Source organism: Doryrhamphus excisus, linkage group LG1 (assembly GCF_037039965.1).
Source record: "Doryrhamphus excisus strain RoL-2023G ecotype Guam linkage group LG1, RoL_Dexc_Guam_v1.1, whole genome shotgun sequence".
NCBI classification, from domain to species: domain Eukaryota; kingdom Metazoa; phylum Chordata; class Actinopteri; order Syngnathiformes; family Syngnathidae; genus Doryrhamphus; species Doryrhamphus excisus.
In genome coordinates this window covers 7858991-7874441 of record NC_136357.1, presented here as the reverse complement: position 1 = coordinate 7874441, position 15451 = coordinate 7858991, and the positions used below count along the sequence as shown (strand labels likewise).

Genomic DNA, 15451 nt, shown 5'->3' with positions numbered 1-15451 from the left:
TTTGTGTGGACTATTTCCTTACGCCATGTTTCGCGTCATAAGCGTAAGCAACGGGACTACTTTACTACTTTACAGCTACGACATTATTATGTAGATGTAATAGATTCATATGAGTAACACACATAAAATCACTTGAAATTATTACTTACACTTATTTTTCTATATGTAATGCGTTTAGCTTGGAATTTATTTAAATGTATCAATTTGAAGAACTTTGACCTTTGACGTCATTTTTCGGTGCGCGCGGGACAGTCAAATCGAAAACTGCTTATGGAAAACAGCAGCCGACAAGTTTGAATCGTCATTAATTAATGTATGGACTTATCGATGGCCTGTAAGCTTTTGCCAAGTGTCAGCGCGTTTTCTAACACCCTCAGGTGAGTTTACATTTAGGTTTATAGTAGAAAACATTGGGTTTTAGCTCGAACGTACAGTGTTGCAATAGCTGCTAGTTACTAATGTAGTTATTGGTTTGTTGTTTATAGATCGTTTCAAGAGGGTAGAAGCAATGAAACGTGCACTTATGGGGTAATTCTTTTTTCCTCTCAGTAGTTCACTGTCATAACTTTAGCAATGAACACTCTCATACTGCTCATTGCTTTACAGGATGACATCCAAATACTGAAGAGGAAAGGAGACATCATTGGAGTCCTGGATTTGGACTGTGTAAACCAAGAAGTGCTCATTTGTGAAAAAGCTGTGAGCACTGTTCAGTTTAAGACATAATATTTTGCTATCCAATGAATAACAGTTAAAACAGTATTTCTCTTAAGGTTCCAAAATTAAATGACGCTGATGATGAGGCGAGGCTTGAGACATCAAATGACAACAATGGCGATGCATTCACTGCCATTCAGGCTGAACTTTCACCGCTGCCACTCACCATCAATAAAGCGAGGTGATTGTTCTGCTTCCTTTTTTGTTAGAAAGCTTTGAACTACTATCAGTCAATCGAATAGCATGTCAAATAATCATATTGTCTCTCTGAACAAATTTTCATTTTAAGGCAGTTGCTGTCTTTGTACACATTATCCCAAAATCCCAACGTTCAAGCTGTGGATGATTGTGCCCTGCGACCTCTGTGGCTACGATGTGACATGTCAGATCCAGCTCAGACAGCCTGGGTTGGAGCTCAGGGAGTCCATGTGGGCAATAAAGTGTCTGGTGTTAAATTATACACTGTCACGCGCAAAGGTGTTTAGCACAGATGCTTCATGAAGCATTGTCAGATATGTAAATATGAACCCTACTGTGACTTGTCTTTTTAGGCCCTGTTGTAGACAAAAAACAGCTTCTAACTTTAGATGAGCTGAAATGGGAGCACAAGAAAAGGAATTGCACATCAATGGTAAGCAAATGTCTTAACATCTACAGTATTCTATTTCGATTCTATTTGGATTTTTCATGTCATTGCCTCTAGATGGCGATTAAAGGAAGCGCCCGCTTCCTCTTGTTTGGCTTCACTGTAGTTGAAAACACTACAATTGAGTCACAAAGTTGCGTGACCGTAGATTTCAAGTGGAGCCATGTGGAGAGGGTTCTTGAGACGCCGCCCCTTTCCTCTACAGCCACACTGGTAAGCACTCACACTGAAAGGGGACCCTTCCTTCAGATCTGTAATGCAAACTGTCGCTTTAAAATGTTGAAGAATATCAAAGTTCCATGTGGAGACATGAGGAGCCCCATGTTTGAGATGTACAGGGAGCTGCAGTTTCTTCAGGTGTGTGTCTCCACCAAAGTGACAGTATAATATTTGTATAAAACTGCTTCTAACTGTTCTAATCTCTGCCAGGTTCTTGCTGATGGTTTGAGAACGGGTGAGACAGAATGGTTGGACCCTTTGGAAAGCAAGTCAGCTGTGGAGCTTACCAAGGAATACCTTGAAGGTATTTGTTTTGAGGAGCTGTTGCACTTTCAAAATTGTATTCTTACAATTTCTTTTTATATCCCTAAAGAGATACAAGGCACTGCAAAGTCCCAACAGGAGCATCCTTCAAAACCAGCAGAGGTACTTATCACAACATAGAGTGCAGTATCTATACTCTGTATTTTAACTGTGTAATGAAAAGCATCATTTTTTTTTTAAACCTCCAAATTAAAATGATTTATTTATTGGGTATAGGGGGGAAAAAGCGATAAGGTTTTCTATGGACAGTGACAATGTACAGTGCTTAAATTACAGTCCAATAAATATGCAATTTATTAGATAAAAATGTGCCTTAAGAAATATGTTAAATAATATTTGTATGCTTTCTTGTACATTTTGACCACAGAATTCCAAAATGATTCATATTGTTTCTCAAGTTCAAGCACATCGGTTTTTATACATGCATAGCTGATTTTAGAATTGAGGGCCACATGGTGGACTAGTGGTTAGTATGTTGGCAGCAGGAAATTGAGGGTTTGAATCACCCTTAGGGCATTTTTCTGCGGGTACTCCAGTTTCCTCTCACATTAAAAAAAACAAAAACATGCATATTGGGCTAATTTAAGACTCTGTAAATTGTATGTGATTAGCTGGTGACCTATCAAATTTCTTTGTTTTACACAGCCAAAACCTGAAAACGACACGCCCATTTTTAACTCCTTCCTGGAACGAGGTGATTTGGATTTTGTGGAGCAGTTGTGGGTTCGCATGAGAAAAAGTAAGCCAAATTCCTCCATTAGGGAAGGCAACATTCACATGGTTGGACACTACATTTCAGGTTATGATAAATAAACATGACTCTTACAGGTGTGACATCATATCAAGACATCACAGACAGCCTGAAATTGGTCATCAATGCTTTGAGATATGACGACATCAAACCTTGGGTGTGACTTCTTTCTCAGTTGGTCATCACAGAGAAATGCTTTGAACTGAGGTGTTTGCAGTCATAACATCTGCATTATTTGTGCTCCCACCAGATTCATAGAGACAGTAGCAGCTCACTCAGCAAGCTCATCCTGCAGTCTTACCACCAGCAGATCGAGCATGTGTCACTTACAGGCCTCACGCCTGTCCAGATGCTACTAGAAATGGGCTTGGACAAGATGAGGAAAGATTACATAAACTACCTCATTGGTAAACTATTACTCAGATTCTTTATATTTGTGTCTAGGGATGGGCATAGTAATGGATGGATTGGTCAATATAGACAATAAAATGGGTTGCAATACTAAACATTGATTCGGTCTCAACTAGTTTGCAGATTTGAGCTGCATACAAAGACCTCTGTAACAATCAAGTGATCCATTTGTCATCAATTTTCCTTGTAGTCTTAGCGGTTTAGGCAAAAGTCCATCCCTGTCCCTGACATTCTTTGATCTATTATTTTCCTTAGGGGAAGAATTGACCACTCTCAACAACTTGGTAAGCTCATACATTTTATCATCAACTCTTCTACAAATGACATATATTCACCATGATGGTTTTGCTTCACAGCATTATTACCTAAGCACAGAGGTGGATTTGCAGGAGCAGGTCATCCGGTTGAGGAAACTACACCATCTGCTGGAAGTAATTGTGACCTGCAGTACATTCATAGGTTTGCCCTATGACAGGCTGTTCCTCCTCACACAGTAAGTCAGATTGATGGCCCATTACAAAGATTTAGAAGCATCTATAGAACTGTACATTCTCCTTTTCTCTATTATAGATTGTGTTTACAACACTACAAAGCATCCCCATATGATGAAGAGCATGAGTTTAATCTGCAAATCAAACCAGCACTGATCAGCCATTTCTACCAGAAGTAAGAACCCACTGTCATTCATTGTACACAATTATTGTTTCCCTTTTTAAATGACTCAAATCTGGTCACTGCAGCAGTTAAATCTGTTTTTTTTTTTTTTGTATTACCTTGTGAGAAGGCAACCCACACTTTGCACTTCGAATTTTAAAAGATATTAATAAATCATTTGTTTCAGTGTTAAATATGACCCCAAAAAAACAAATATGGATATTGGAGCAAATTTTATGTATTTTTTTGCCTAAAGTAAGCATTTTAACAAGCAAGTATAGAATACAATAATTATAACAATAATATATATGAGGCTTTTGGAAGACTCATTTAAAAGCAATGGGATTATAGTATTCTACACTGGTCACTATATGTTGCAATGTTACTGTACCGTTCGTGGAGAGACACAAGCACCAGACTTGATCGTTGGAACAACAGGCTTTTATTGCAAGATTGAATTATCTCACAACGGGCACAATAATCCCTAACCTGAGCTACTGTTGCAGCTGTAACCTACAGCAAACTAAAACTAAACTCCAGCTTACTTGTGACCCTGACTCTGTGGCGTCACTGAGAGTTGTTTCTAATATATTATAGTCACTTTATTTTTTTAATACATGTACCGTTGTACCTGGAGAGAGTCGTATATCATAGGACTTGTCCTGTGCATGGTTTTCCACAGAGTGAATCCAGTTGTGTGGGGACTGGAAGTGTCTAGTGGACATGGTCCTTGTGAAGTCAAGACAGTGTTACAGATCAGCGACAGACCACCGGTGGATCATGTAATCTTTGAAACGGGTGAGCATTGTCCGTTCCATGCTGCAAATACTAAAAGTGGCTTTAACTTTTAAACTCTTTCATTTGTTAATCATCCCACTGAAACAGCGATCGAGGACAGTGTGGAAGCCGTCTATTTCTCCACTTTGGTATGCTGCAGCCTTGTCAACTTGGAATGAATCTACACGGTAATAGTTTAAGTACACACGTGTACATGCGACCATGTTCAGTGTCGTACACACCTTGTCACCAAACAGCACACTGTTTGAAGATCCCTGTGATGTCAATTAAAGGACACACCTGAGATAATCATGTGACTCTGGTCAAATTGTTTTCAATCTTTTGAAGAGGTACCATCATTTTTGTCCAGGCCTGTTTCATTAGTTTATGTATTTAAATAATTATGTTAATCAACCATTCAAAAGTGATGGCTGATTTTTATTGTTTAATTTTCAATATTTTTTTTATTACTTTTGTAAATTTCAAGTGATGTCAGTGACCATTGTGTTTTATTTTGTCTTTCATTAACTGAGGGGTACCAACAATTTTGTCCATGTGTGCAGAACCACAAATCTTAGAGTGAGGTTTATTTATGCTCCCTTGCAACTTGTACAATGTTTAAAACACAGTGGATATTTTTCACAGCAATATTTTAATGAGAAAATTCAAAATGTTACAACTGTTTACACATCAAAATAAAATTAAATCCAAATAGTTTATTGTATTTATGTTCACACTCAACACACAATTCATTAAATACCTGAAAAATAAATGTGTGTGCGTCTTCTAGAGATGATACTTGGTACCTTTTAATGACACAGGTGCTTATGTAAATGATATTAACCAGACCAAAAATCTAAGCAGATATCAATGCGTCCTTTCGGTGGTAAAATTGTAGTTGCTACTTTTTTTACAACTTGGTTATAATAGTATTTGAATTATTGAAGTACTAATATTCTGTTCTACTCCCCATTATTTTCAATGCAGGTTATCCTCACAAGGGTTGCGGGGGTATGCTGGAGCCTATCCCAGCTTGCTTTGGGCAAGAGGCAGGGTATACCTTGGACTAGTCTCTGTTCAACTTGTATGTCACAAAATTGTATACAAATAAAAAGGTGTTTTGTTTTTTGGACACAAATAGTTTTCCTTTAAGTACTGGTTCAGGAACCGTTTCAAAAGTACTGACTAGCACCGGTATCAGATGGTAGATTATAAACAGTACCGTACACTAGCATCTTCTCACAGATATCATTGTGCACGAGTTAGCATTTCTCTGTTAGTTCCGCCTTTGCAGCAGGAACATGAGGAAGATGGCACTCAGTAAAATGGAGAGTGTGCACACAGTTGGAACAACAATCTCCGTTACCATCTCCATGTGACTGGTCAGTGGGTCTGGAAAGAACACACACACATCATTTAGCAACTGATCAACAGTACATTTTGTTTAGTTTTGCTAAAAGCATGTTGATGCTCAAACACAGAACTCAAAGGGTTTGTTGTGTTTAATTATTTGCATCTTTATTTTGATCTCTCTGGAGCACAGGTGGTGTCTTACCATGTATAAGTCTTAGAATATTGGCAGCAGTACTCCGCTGATCCTCTATTAAAAAAAGAGAAATAACTCAGAGTTGATTAACAACAAAAATAATTATTTCAATTAGCAATAATTAATAACCCTTTGAGAACTGCATGCATCTAATAAAAACTGACAACCGCTTTGCACTTCCACCAAGCAACTCCAAAATACAAACAGTATTTTATATCCATAAACTAAACTCTGCTCAAGTTGTGTGATTGTGCCTATTATGAAATACCTCATAGCCTTGTCTATCAGTAGTAATGCTGATTTTTCCAATACATTGGGAAAAGTGGCTAGGCGACACACTTTGAGCATGTTATGTGAAGAACCACAAGATCACAAAATGAGACATTGTATTAAGGTGATGATTTGTACCCTCGATCAAGTTTAAACTTCATCATGCACAGGCCAAACCCTTGGCTTTTCTGCATGTTCCGTGGCTTTTCTTCTAGCTGGAGGGGCAAACAAAAGAAGATGTCTCAGATTTCCTCTGCCAGATTTTAGTATTGATACTGCTAAATTGACTATAGCTCCACCAAGGTGATAGGACAACCAAACAAACTGCTGCAAACATTTTTGTGTGGATCCAGGATTTTTTTTTCAACATTGTGGGATTGTCTATTTTCCATGATTGAGTAAACAAGGAAGCAGTAAATAAGAATTCACCAGTGAACTGTGTTTATTTTGTGTAAGTCATGGAACAAAAGAGGTTATCTGTGTAGCATTATAGAGTGTGCATACAGGGAGTGGGGTTGCTAATAGTCTTTTCCCACCACAATCAGCGGGTCTACCCAAGTTTCTTTTTAAACACCGGTAGTCCCGCGTGTGTCATGACCGCATTACATGTTACAGATGCTGTAGACAACCTAATGCTCAAATGCTAAAGCTACTTACCATTGAGAAATGTCTTGAAGTAACGTCTTTTGATATACTTCGCACAGTCTATAGTCTACTTCCGGATCAGATTTTGGATCCAACACACATGGCTGTATGTTAAAAGCGGACATTTAAAAAATATAAATCTGCGTTTGTTATCAACTAAAAAATAAAGTTGCGTTCTGCAAAACCAGAAGTCCTCTTAGCACCTGGAATGGGTGCAGATTCTGGAAGATCTGGAAAGCTGGTTATCGTAATTGAGGTTGTAAATATGGCCTTGGTGGAGGTTTTTGCTCTACTGATTGCCATTCTAGTTTAAAGGCAATGTCACATACTCTCTCATTCATTTTAAATTTTAGGTTAGAATCTTTATTTGTTTACCCCAGCTAGTCTGATTACGTGATGAACGTCGGGGGTGTTTAAAAAAAAAACATTTGTAAGTTCACCTTACCTGCAGCAAGGAGCTGGTTGCTGGATGAGCAGGTCTCAACAGCCTTCCTCCTCCAGTTCTCAACCTGTTAAAACATCATATTACATCACTGACACAGTACATGTACTGTGCTATTGATAGAAAATAACATTTAAAAGTAGGCAACAACATTTATTACTATATAAAATCTAGTAAAGACTAAGAACTAATATAAAATCCCTGAATGACTTGTGGATTAGAAGCCCATGGTTCATGCCCAAACATTTACCTCTCTCTGGTTGGGAAATCCATTGGAGGTGATGATGCGCTTGTAAAACTGAACTGAAGATTTGGGATAACGAGGCTTGTTTTTGTTTCTGAAGTCCACATAATACAAGCCAAATCTCTCAGTGAAGCCTTCATCCCACTCAAACTTGTCTAGCAGGGACCATGCCGTATAACCTTTGACATTGACTCCATCTCTGACAGCTGAGAGGAGAACAAAATACAATGAATTTCATATACAGCAACATGCTCTTAATAACAGCTACTGTAAATTCACCTTTGAGCATCTCGTTGATGTAGTCTTTATAATACTGTATCCTCCAGTCATCACACAGCTCTGTGCATTGCATCCTCTCAGAGACTCCATTCTCAGTCACATAAATCATTGGGTTTGCATACTGAGTCTAAAAAGGAAAGACCACATTAGAAGATATATCATATCGTCGCACCAAATAAATCAAAGTGAACCACAAGTCACCTTAACAAAATTGAGCAGTCGTCTGAAACCCCACGGCACAGAATAGAGCCACTCAGAGCCAGGGTCAGGCCACTGGGGGTCAACCAGTTCAGCCAAGTCACGGTCCATGAAGTAGCTGCTGGTACCGCGGCCCGATGGGTTAGTCTTCTGGGTGATGTAACGTGTGGTGAAGTGACCAATGCCCAGGAAGTCACAGGTGCCTTTGATGTAGCTCTTCTCCTGGGGGGAGAATGAGGGCAAACGAGATGTCCCAAGACCCTGCTGGATGCTTTTCCTCCCTGGACAAACAGTAAATCGCCCTTTGTTGACAATGGTGGGAATGCTGAGATGCAAACTACTCAACAACAAACTTTCTACTTTCACATCACTTGCCGATGAAGTCTTTCATCACTTGAGGGTAGTCTCCGTGAAAGATAGGTGTTGCAAACCAGCCAAGTGAGAACTGGACATATCGCTCAGCGGCTTCGATGTCCTTCTGGTTGCTAATGTCTACAGGCTCTCCCCAGTCTGCAGTCAGGGAGATGCCAACAAGACCTGCAGATGCAGACGGTATCTCTCAGCACTCATGACACTGTGCATGCTCAATGTGCTCCAGGATGGCCTACCTTTTTGTTTTGCCCTCCACTGTGTGTCATAGGTATGCCAAACTTTAGCATGAGCCTGTGGGCGAGTATTATTTCATGTTAAGTTGCTTTGTTGTAACTTCCCAAATGGCGGAAAGTTGACTTGTGCTACCTTAATAATGTGATGGGCAGCGCGGTATGCTCCAGTTCCTCTCGTCCGCAGTCCTGGAGCGTGCTCACCTGTTTCATAGCCTTCCACTGCTACAGACTAAAAACATGATATGAAGTCAGTCAACGATCATTAGTACGTATGTACTAAATTGTGCTTCAATAATACCCAAGCCTACCCATGGATTGCTGAATGTAATCCAGTATTTTACTCGGTTGCCAAATCTCTCAAAGCACAAGCTTGCAAAGTCATTGAAATGATTGACCATGGTTATATTCTGCCACCCGCCATATCGCTCTTGCAATACCTAGAAAAGGGGAATAAAATGTCTTCATGGAAAATGCATTCATTTTATTAAAAATAGTTTGGGAGGTCAGTATCTTGTGTGCATCGACCTGTGGGAGATCCCAGTGATACAAAGTGACAATGGGAGTGATCTTGTTTCCCAGCAGGTGGTCAAGGAGATCATCGTAGTACTGAATTCCTCTTTCACTGATCTGATCAGCTGGAAATTCAAAAAGATGGAGATCAAAAAGATGTATCATCACGTATACTTACAAGACACTTTACACAGTCTAATGACATATATGCTTCAGTTTGGTTGGCACTGTCACAGCTATCATTTTCTGATGCATAAAAAAAATAGGAACTATATTTTACATTTGTAATTTTTCCCCACACAAAATGTTTGAAACATTCAAATATATAATACACTGTCAGAGCTATCATTTTCTGATGCATTAAAAAAAATAGGAACTATATTTTACATTTGTAATTTTTCCCCACACAAAATGTTTGAAACATTCAAATATATAATACATTAAAATGATATAATGAATATATACTGTATTACGGTATAATGCAGGGGTGTCCAGACATTTTCCACCGAGGGATGAATACAGAAAAATCATTAATGCATTTTTTTAATGTTTTTTTGTTCAGTTGTATTTCTACATTGTGCTGATAAAAAAACAACTTGGTTTAAACACGTGTGGCGTAATGTATTAAATTTATTTAATACATTATGTGCTGGAGCCTATCCCAGCTGTCTTCAGGCGAGAGGCGGGGTACACCCTGGACTGGTCGCCAGCCAATCACAGGGCACATATAGACAAACAACCATTCACACTCACATTCATACCTATGGACAATTTGGAGTTATCAACCATTAAACCCCCCTTTTCTTTTTCCTAATTCAGTTCAGATCAATACTTCTTTTTTAACTCCACTATAAACCTCAGCTTTACAGATGCCACACCTAATATTTTTCATGTTTGTGTACGACGACACAGAAACGGCTGTGGTTGTACACCACTGCAACCTCCAACTCCAATAATAAACAGTTTGTTAAATGAATACCTTTCTGACAGTGTCATTTAAAACAGTAGGCTAAGTGCATTAATAGTTATATACGGGTACTACCTACTGTTGTGTCTGGTGACTGAAGTTTTAAACTCACATTTAATACCGGTGGGAATGAGTCGAGGCCAGGAAATGGAAAAGCGATAGTGGTTCAACTTGAGCTCCTTCATCAAAGCGACATCATCCTGTCAAAGGCACAAAGAGTTCAATAGTTGCATTGAACTGTTGATATCTCTGTTGTGAATAACTGTTGATATTCCACGGATCTTCCTACCTTTACTTTGTAGTAGCCGTCACAAGACGAATCCCCTGTCTCATTGAGTTGAATTTTGCCTTTCTTATGACTGAATATGTCCCAAATACTCAGTCCTTTTCCATCCTTATCCCAGGCTCCTTCTGTTTGATAGGCTGAACTGCCGGCACCCCACGAAAATCCTGATAAACCAAGGGGTTACATTCTTACTGAAGATGGGATATAACAAATGCCTTCCACCTAAGAACTGACTAGTACTGACAGATACTGGAAGGTAAGTAAATAAACACCTATATAGGGCACTTCAGTTGAGGAAATATGATCTGCGTGTATCCGTATGTAGGACTCATACCAGTTGGAAAAGTGCCATAATAGAAGGAGCCGTGGTCGTTCTTTGTCCAGTCGAAGTCCTCAGTCGCAGACACACACAGCACCAGCACAAACACATGGCACACACTGAGTGCACAGCGAGACAACATGGTATTCTTCACCCTGCAGCACACTCGGGGTCTGGTTCTCTTCCACTTCTGCACAACTGTCCACACAAACATTTCAGAAAGTGTGTAAAATTAAGACACAGAACGCAATTTAGAATAAGCAGTCATAGAATTGCATAGAAGCATGTGATGGGGAGGGGAGAGGGGGGGGGGTTCAAGCTCCCAATTCCCCACTAAACGCTCCCATTGAAACTCAATGGTCTGTGATTGCATCTTGCTGACGCTGACACAACCCACACAACTATGATTTCACGTCTGTAAGCAAAAAGTATCATTACATACTAGATGCACTCAAAATGATTTCAAACTCATTGTGTATACATTTTGGTAACATACCTAAAGTTGAAGGTTGAAGAAATGTAATTTACAATGTAGATGATTAGTGTAACTGCATATTGTATTTAAAATGCACAATCACAACTCCATATCAATTTCTGCTGTATTTCTTTGATATTTTACTTTAAAAATGCATGTTTTTTTCTGTTAAATTTCCATATTTTCTCTTAGAGCATGATTTGATTATAAAGTCTTGCACGAAATCTCTAGAAAGCATGTAAAAAAATATTTATGTTTTGCGTTAGCGTAAACAAAAATTGCAATTACTTGAAAACAATATTTATTTGCACATTTCCTAAAATTCAACAACTTTTATTGACAACTTATTTTTTTACACATGTATATTAGTATATACATATATACGAACATTATTAATATACAATATAGACATATAGTTATAAAACTTCATTATGTTTTTGCTGATTGGTTGGAACAAATCACATGGTTCTATTGCCTTACAGTGAGGCCTAAGGCATTCATTTCAGTTAAAGGTTGTTACATACGTCTCCTTGCAATACAAAGGGCACCGTAACACCAATTCATTTGATACATAGCTATAAAGGTATAAATAGGATGTCCTATTACCTTTGTATTTTATGAAGAGGTCATTTGTAGGCGGTGTGTGCTCAGTCCACAGTCCCGGTGCAAATGGGGGCCCTCCTGGGACAGCGGGCCATGTGGAAAGCTGTGTACATCTATAGAGGCCAGCGACTCTATTGTGACCTGCCTCTTGTAGCAATACACGTGTGCAAAGGCATTGTTTTAGCTCTTTGAAAACGCTGAATGGTTTGTTGGCAGAAAGTGTTTACACTGCATAACCCAATGGCCGAGGTTAGAACAGGAATAAAACATCAGTATGGGCTCATTGCATATCTATAGACAAGAGGAACTGTCGTACACTTTATTTCAGCTGAAAAACATTTACTGTATCTTTGTCATAATTACAAATAACATATAATAATAACACATGTAAATGAAAATATTCATATACAACATAAAAAATACAAAATTTTTATTTTGTGCTTATGTCATTTTCTATATGGCCCAGCCATACTGTTTCATGCTAACAGGCACGTTTTAATGTCTCATTTGCGGCACCTAGTACAGTACAAGCACCTACTGGTTTACTTTGGTGTGGCAACGCTCACTAAATTGGAAACATAGGTGAGGAGAGGAGAGGATACAATTAGCACCGCACATCAACCCGACTGCTACACACCGCATGACAATAAATTAAAACTTCTCACATGAAAAGTAGTACACAGGTTAACAAATCTATGCTGTTAGATTGTAGAAACACTGAGGCCACATTAAGCATTAACGTAGCTCAGTAATCGTCATCATCTTCTTCATCCCCGTCAGGTGCAAAACCGAACTCGTCACCATCTTCATTGTCGTCGTCCTCCTCCTCCTCCTCCTCGTCTTCCTCCTCCTCCTCCTCCTCCTCCTCTTCTTCTTTCATGTCATAATCTGTAGCAGTGTTCAGAAGCAGCTTGGTGCTGTTGATCTTGATTTCATCGTCAAGGTTGACGTTGGTCTGCAAACAACAAAGATGTGACGATTAAACGATTTCCGTGATGTGGGGGAATCAGTCACCAGCCGATCCTTATTTTTGTAACCGATCTTATCCATGCAAAGGTGTGAAAGTCAGCCACTTTTACTGTGCCTGTCTTTCAGGTGTTTCAACAGTTTTATCGTGTTTCATTCTTTGTTGCTGAAAATTTCAGAGGCATGCTGTTTTTTGTGAATTTATCATTGGACCACAGTCATCCACTACGAATGCAAAGCATCTCCACAGGCAACTCCTACTTCTGGATTATCTGATTTTCTTCAGAGGGTATCCTTAAAACTTTACGGTTTCAAATTGCCATGTTGGTTTAACTAACTTTAGTGGAAATAATTTCACTTTCACAACACTGCTTAAAAGATGAAAAGATCATATCCCTCAGGCCTTTTGACTCTCTAACATTATTCTGTGTACTGTATACACTACAAAAAGTGAATTACTAAGCGATGTTATCGAGTCATTGCAGATCCTGTGCTCACCCGCAACACGCGAGACAAGGAATACTGCACCTTCGCAGTGTGTAGGCGTACTCATCAGCTGCACGTGTTGTAGCGAGTTCCCAATCAAGCAGAGCGTTTCAAGACCAATAATAATAAGTTTTGAATTAATTTATGGGATAGAGCGTGCAACCATGGAATGGCGTTACCGAGGACCACCTGTATTGTATCTTAGTAAATTGCGCATTCATTTTCTATCGCTTATCCTCACGAGGATCACGGCCGTGCTGGAGCCTATCCCAGCTATCTTTGGGCGAGAGGTGGGGGACACCCTGGACTGGTCGCCAGCCAATCACAGGACACACATATAGACAAACAACCATTCACACTCACATTCATACCTGTGGACAACTTGGAGTCACCAATTAACCTAGCATGTTTTTGGAATGTGGGAGGAAACCGGAGTACTCGGGGAAAACCCACGCACTCAGAGAGAACATGCAAACACAGAGATGCCCGAGAGTGGAATCAAACTCAGGTCTCCTAGATGTGCGGCTCGCTCAGTAACCACTCTTTCACCATGCACCCGTAAATTGCGCAGATTTACCAAAATAACCTTCACGTGAGTATATTCATATGTAGATTCTTTTAATGCATGCTCTCTGGTACACTACCTCAATTTCCGGAGATGGGCATTCTGATGCTCCTTCCTCTGTTTGCGCTTTAATGATTGATTTCAAGGCCCCCTCTTCAAACTAAAAGACAAATTAAATGTTATTTAATACAAACCACTGGTATCACAAATGAACAACTCACCAATATGAGATTATTGATAAATCTCATGCTCACCTTTAACCTGTTTAGCTGGTCTTGTAGCATGACTTTGATTTTAAGGAGAGTCTCCTCTTCCTTCTTCAATTCCTGCAGGCGGCTGTGCATCTTCACAGATTTGACACCAGCAACTAAAATGGAGTGCATTTAGAGTAAGCGGACATTTCATATCTTTGCTTTACACACGCCAACATGTTAATAATGACAAAACGGAATTATTCGCAGTTTGGTTTATTCAACAAAATGTCAGTCATTGATCGCAAGTATAACACGGTAAACGATAAATGAACTGATATTAAACGGCAGTTAGCTGTTCAGAATGCAGGATAAATGCGACGTCAAAACAACAGCTTACTTCCCACACCAGCCCCCGGTTGAGAATATTAACGTTACCTCTTTTGATAACGGCGTCTACAGCTGCATATTAATGCCGATATTCTTGAGGCAACACATACACGACCTGTAGCACAAAGCTTCTGGTTAGAAAACAGCGGTAGCAAACAAACAAACGGACGATTTAAAGCTTCCGGTTTACTTCCCGTCTTGTTACGTTGTTTCCGGATATTGGCTGTCCAACCCGTCGTGGGAATTTTCAAAACAACCATCAACCATTGAATGGTTTCTATTAAATACTGTTTAATTGGTGATTTGTTCATTAAAACAGTTTTACTGAAATGATCAATTGTGTTTGTTTCAGTTTGAGGAAATTATAAATGTATTAGAAATACTACGTTTTATGTAGAGTTTTCATTCCTCACATTGGCGCTTGAAATGAACGACATTCCGAGGAACCCTCAAAGGCAGCATCATCAGTGGAAAATCAGTTTGATATTTGGCGACATCTCTTGGCGAAAACGGAAACTAGCAGAATCTTGTCCCATTCTCTGGTGTCCCAGCCTAATTTGTAACGAATGTGGCTCATGTTGATGGCCTCTGTCATAAAGCACAAGGGTACCACCCCAACTGAGCTCGGTCGCTAAAATGGGCCCTCTAATACTGCTTCACTGGAAAAGCATTGGCTTGATTTGGTGGGTACTTTGCAATGTAAATACAGTGTTACTTGTATTGCTATCTATCGATGCTTTTTATAATTTAAAATGTGTTTTGTGTGTTAGGCATGTTTAAAGCTTTAACCTGGATTGTGTTTCTGAAGAGAGACTGGGGAGTCCTGGAGCTTAATCTAGTCTAACAATTGCAATGGTTAGTTGTATTGCAAATGTTGATCCAAAATCAAAGAACATCAAGCTAGCAAGGCGGTTTGGAGGGGGAGGAGTTAGCGTGTGGTGCTTTGATGCAGCAGCCTCATCAAG

At 39.4% G+C, this 15451-nt stretch overlaps 3 protein-coding genes across 7 annotated transcripts; 1 reads left to right on the top strand and 2 right to left on the bottom strand.

The window, feature by feature from the left end:
• Nucleotides 1-188: 188 nt before the first annotated feature.
• On the top strand, nucleotides 189-5617 carry zwilch (zwilch kinetochore protein). The gene is made up of 19 exons (XM_078789178.1): nucleotides 189-377; nucleotides 486-528; nucleotides 607-699; nucleotides 774-898; nucleotides 1007-1194; nucleotides 1269-1348; nucleotides 1421-1576; nucleotides 1649-1720; nucleotides 1793-1886; nucleotides 1956-2008; nucleotides 2552-2645; nucleotides 2735-2814; nucleotides 2908-3064; nucleotides 3324-3352; nucleotides 3425-3561; nucleotides 3639-3734; nucleotides 4405-4520; nucleotides 4608-4687; nucleotides 5487-5617. Exons 1-18 carry the CDS (start codon nucleotides 316-318, stop codon nucleotides 4676-4678), a joined length of 1746 nt encoding a protein of 581 aa, XP_078645304.1. The 5' UTR covers nucleotides 189-315; the 3' UTR covers nucleotides 4679-4687; nucleotides 5487-5617.
• On the bottom strand, nucleotides 5133-12075 carry lctlb (lactase-like b). Of its 5 annotated transcripts, none has more exons than XM_058076530.2 (15): nucleotides 11892-12075; nucleotides 10826-11008; nucleotides 10495-10655; nucleotides 10318-10405; nucleotides 9254-9363; nucleotides 9037-9165; nucleotides 8862-8957; nucleotides 8732-8786; nucleotides 8495-8660; nucleotides 8127-8400; nucleotides 7926-8052; nucleotides 7653-7852; nucleotides 7406-7469; nucleotides 6454-6530; nucleotides 5133-5891 (listed from the first exon to the last, which is right to left on the bottom strand). In XM_058076530.2, exons 2-14 carry the CDS (start codon nucleotides 10950-10952, stop codon nucleotides 6466-6468), a joined length of 1662 nt encoding a protein of 553 aa, XP_057932513.2. In that variant the 5' UTR covers nucleotides 10953-11008; nucleotides 11892-12075; the 3' UTR covers nucleotides 5133-5891; nucleotides 6454-6465. The 5 variants fall into 5 exon arrangements, with proteins under 5 accessions (XP_057932513.2, XP_057932510.2, XP_078645302.1 ...); XM_058076527.2 differs by lacking the exon at nucleotides 6454-6530 and adding an exon at nucleotides 6055-6099; XM_078789176.1 differs by lacking the exon at nucleotides 6454-6530 and adding an exon at nucleotides 6055-6099 and having other exon boundaries at nucleotides 10826-11000.
• Nucleotides 12076-12193: 118 nt separating this feature from the next.
• On the bottom strand, nucleotides 12194-14693 carry snapc5 (small nuclear RNA activating complex, polypeptide 5). The gene is made up of 4 exons (XM_058076538.2): nucleotides 14535-14693; nucleotides 14160-14272; nucleotides 13985-14065; nucleotides 12194-12843 (listed from the first exon to the last, which is right to left on the bottom strand). The coding sequence occupies exons 2-4, from the start codon at nucleotides 14247-14249 to the stop codon at nucleotides 12634-12636; spliced, it is 381 nt and encodes a 126-aa protein (XP_057932521.2). The 5' UTR covers nucleotides 14250-14272; nucleotides 14535-14693; the 3' UTR covers nucleotides 12194-12633.
• Between the last annotated feature and the right edge of the window lie 758 nt (nucleotides 14694-15451).

What these genes read in the sequence shown, in the direction of transcription:
- snapc5 (XM_058076538.2), bottom strand. Translation starts at nt 14,249, where the DNA reads ATGCACAGCCGCCTGCAGGAATTGAAGAAGGAAGAGGAGACTCTCCTT. An exon ending in ACCAGCTAAACAGGTTAAAG is followed by an intron (nt 14,066 to 14,159) that starts GTGAGCATGAGA and finishes TTTGTCTTTTAG; the next exon opens with TTTGAAGAGGGGGCCTTGAA. An exon ending in GCCCATCTCCGGAAATTGAG is followed by an intron (nt 12,844 to 13,984) that starts GTAGTGTACCAG and finishes TGTTGTTTGCAG; the next exon opens with ACCAACGTCAACCTTGACGA.
- lctlb (XM_058076527.2), bottom strand. Translation starts at nt 10,952, where the DNA reads ATGTTGTCTCGCTGTGCACTCAGTGTGTGCCATGTGTTTGTGCTGGTG. An exon ending in ATCACTGGGATCTCCCACAG is followed by an intron (nt 9,166 to 9,253) that starts GTCGATGCACAC and finishes CCCCTTTTCTAG; the next exon opens with GTATTGCAAGAGCGATATGG. An exon ending in GTGGAGGGCAAAACAAAAAG is followed by an intron (nt 8,661 to 8,731) that starts GTAGGCCATCCT and finishes CTGCATCTGCAG; the next exon opens with GTCTTGTTGGCATCTCCCTG.
- zwilch (XM_078789178.1), top strand. Translation starts at nt 316, where the DNA reads ATGGACTTATCGATGGCCTGTAAGCTTTTGCCAAGTGTCAGCGCGTTT. An exon ending in AAAGGAATTGCACATCAATG is followed by an intron (nt 1,349 to 1,420) that starts GTAAGCAAATGT and finishes CATTGCCTCTAG; the next exon opens with ATGGCGATTAAAGGAAGCGC. An exon ending in ATCCTTCAAAACCAGCAGAG is followed by an intron (nt 2,009 to 2,551) that starts GTACTTATCACA and finishes TGTTTTACACAG; the next exon opens with CCAAAACCTGAAAACGACAC.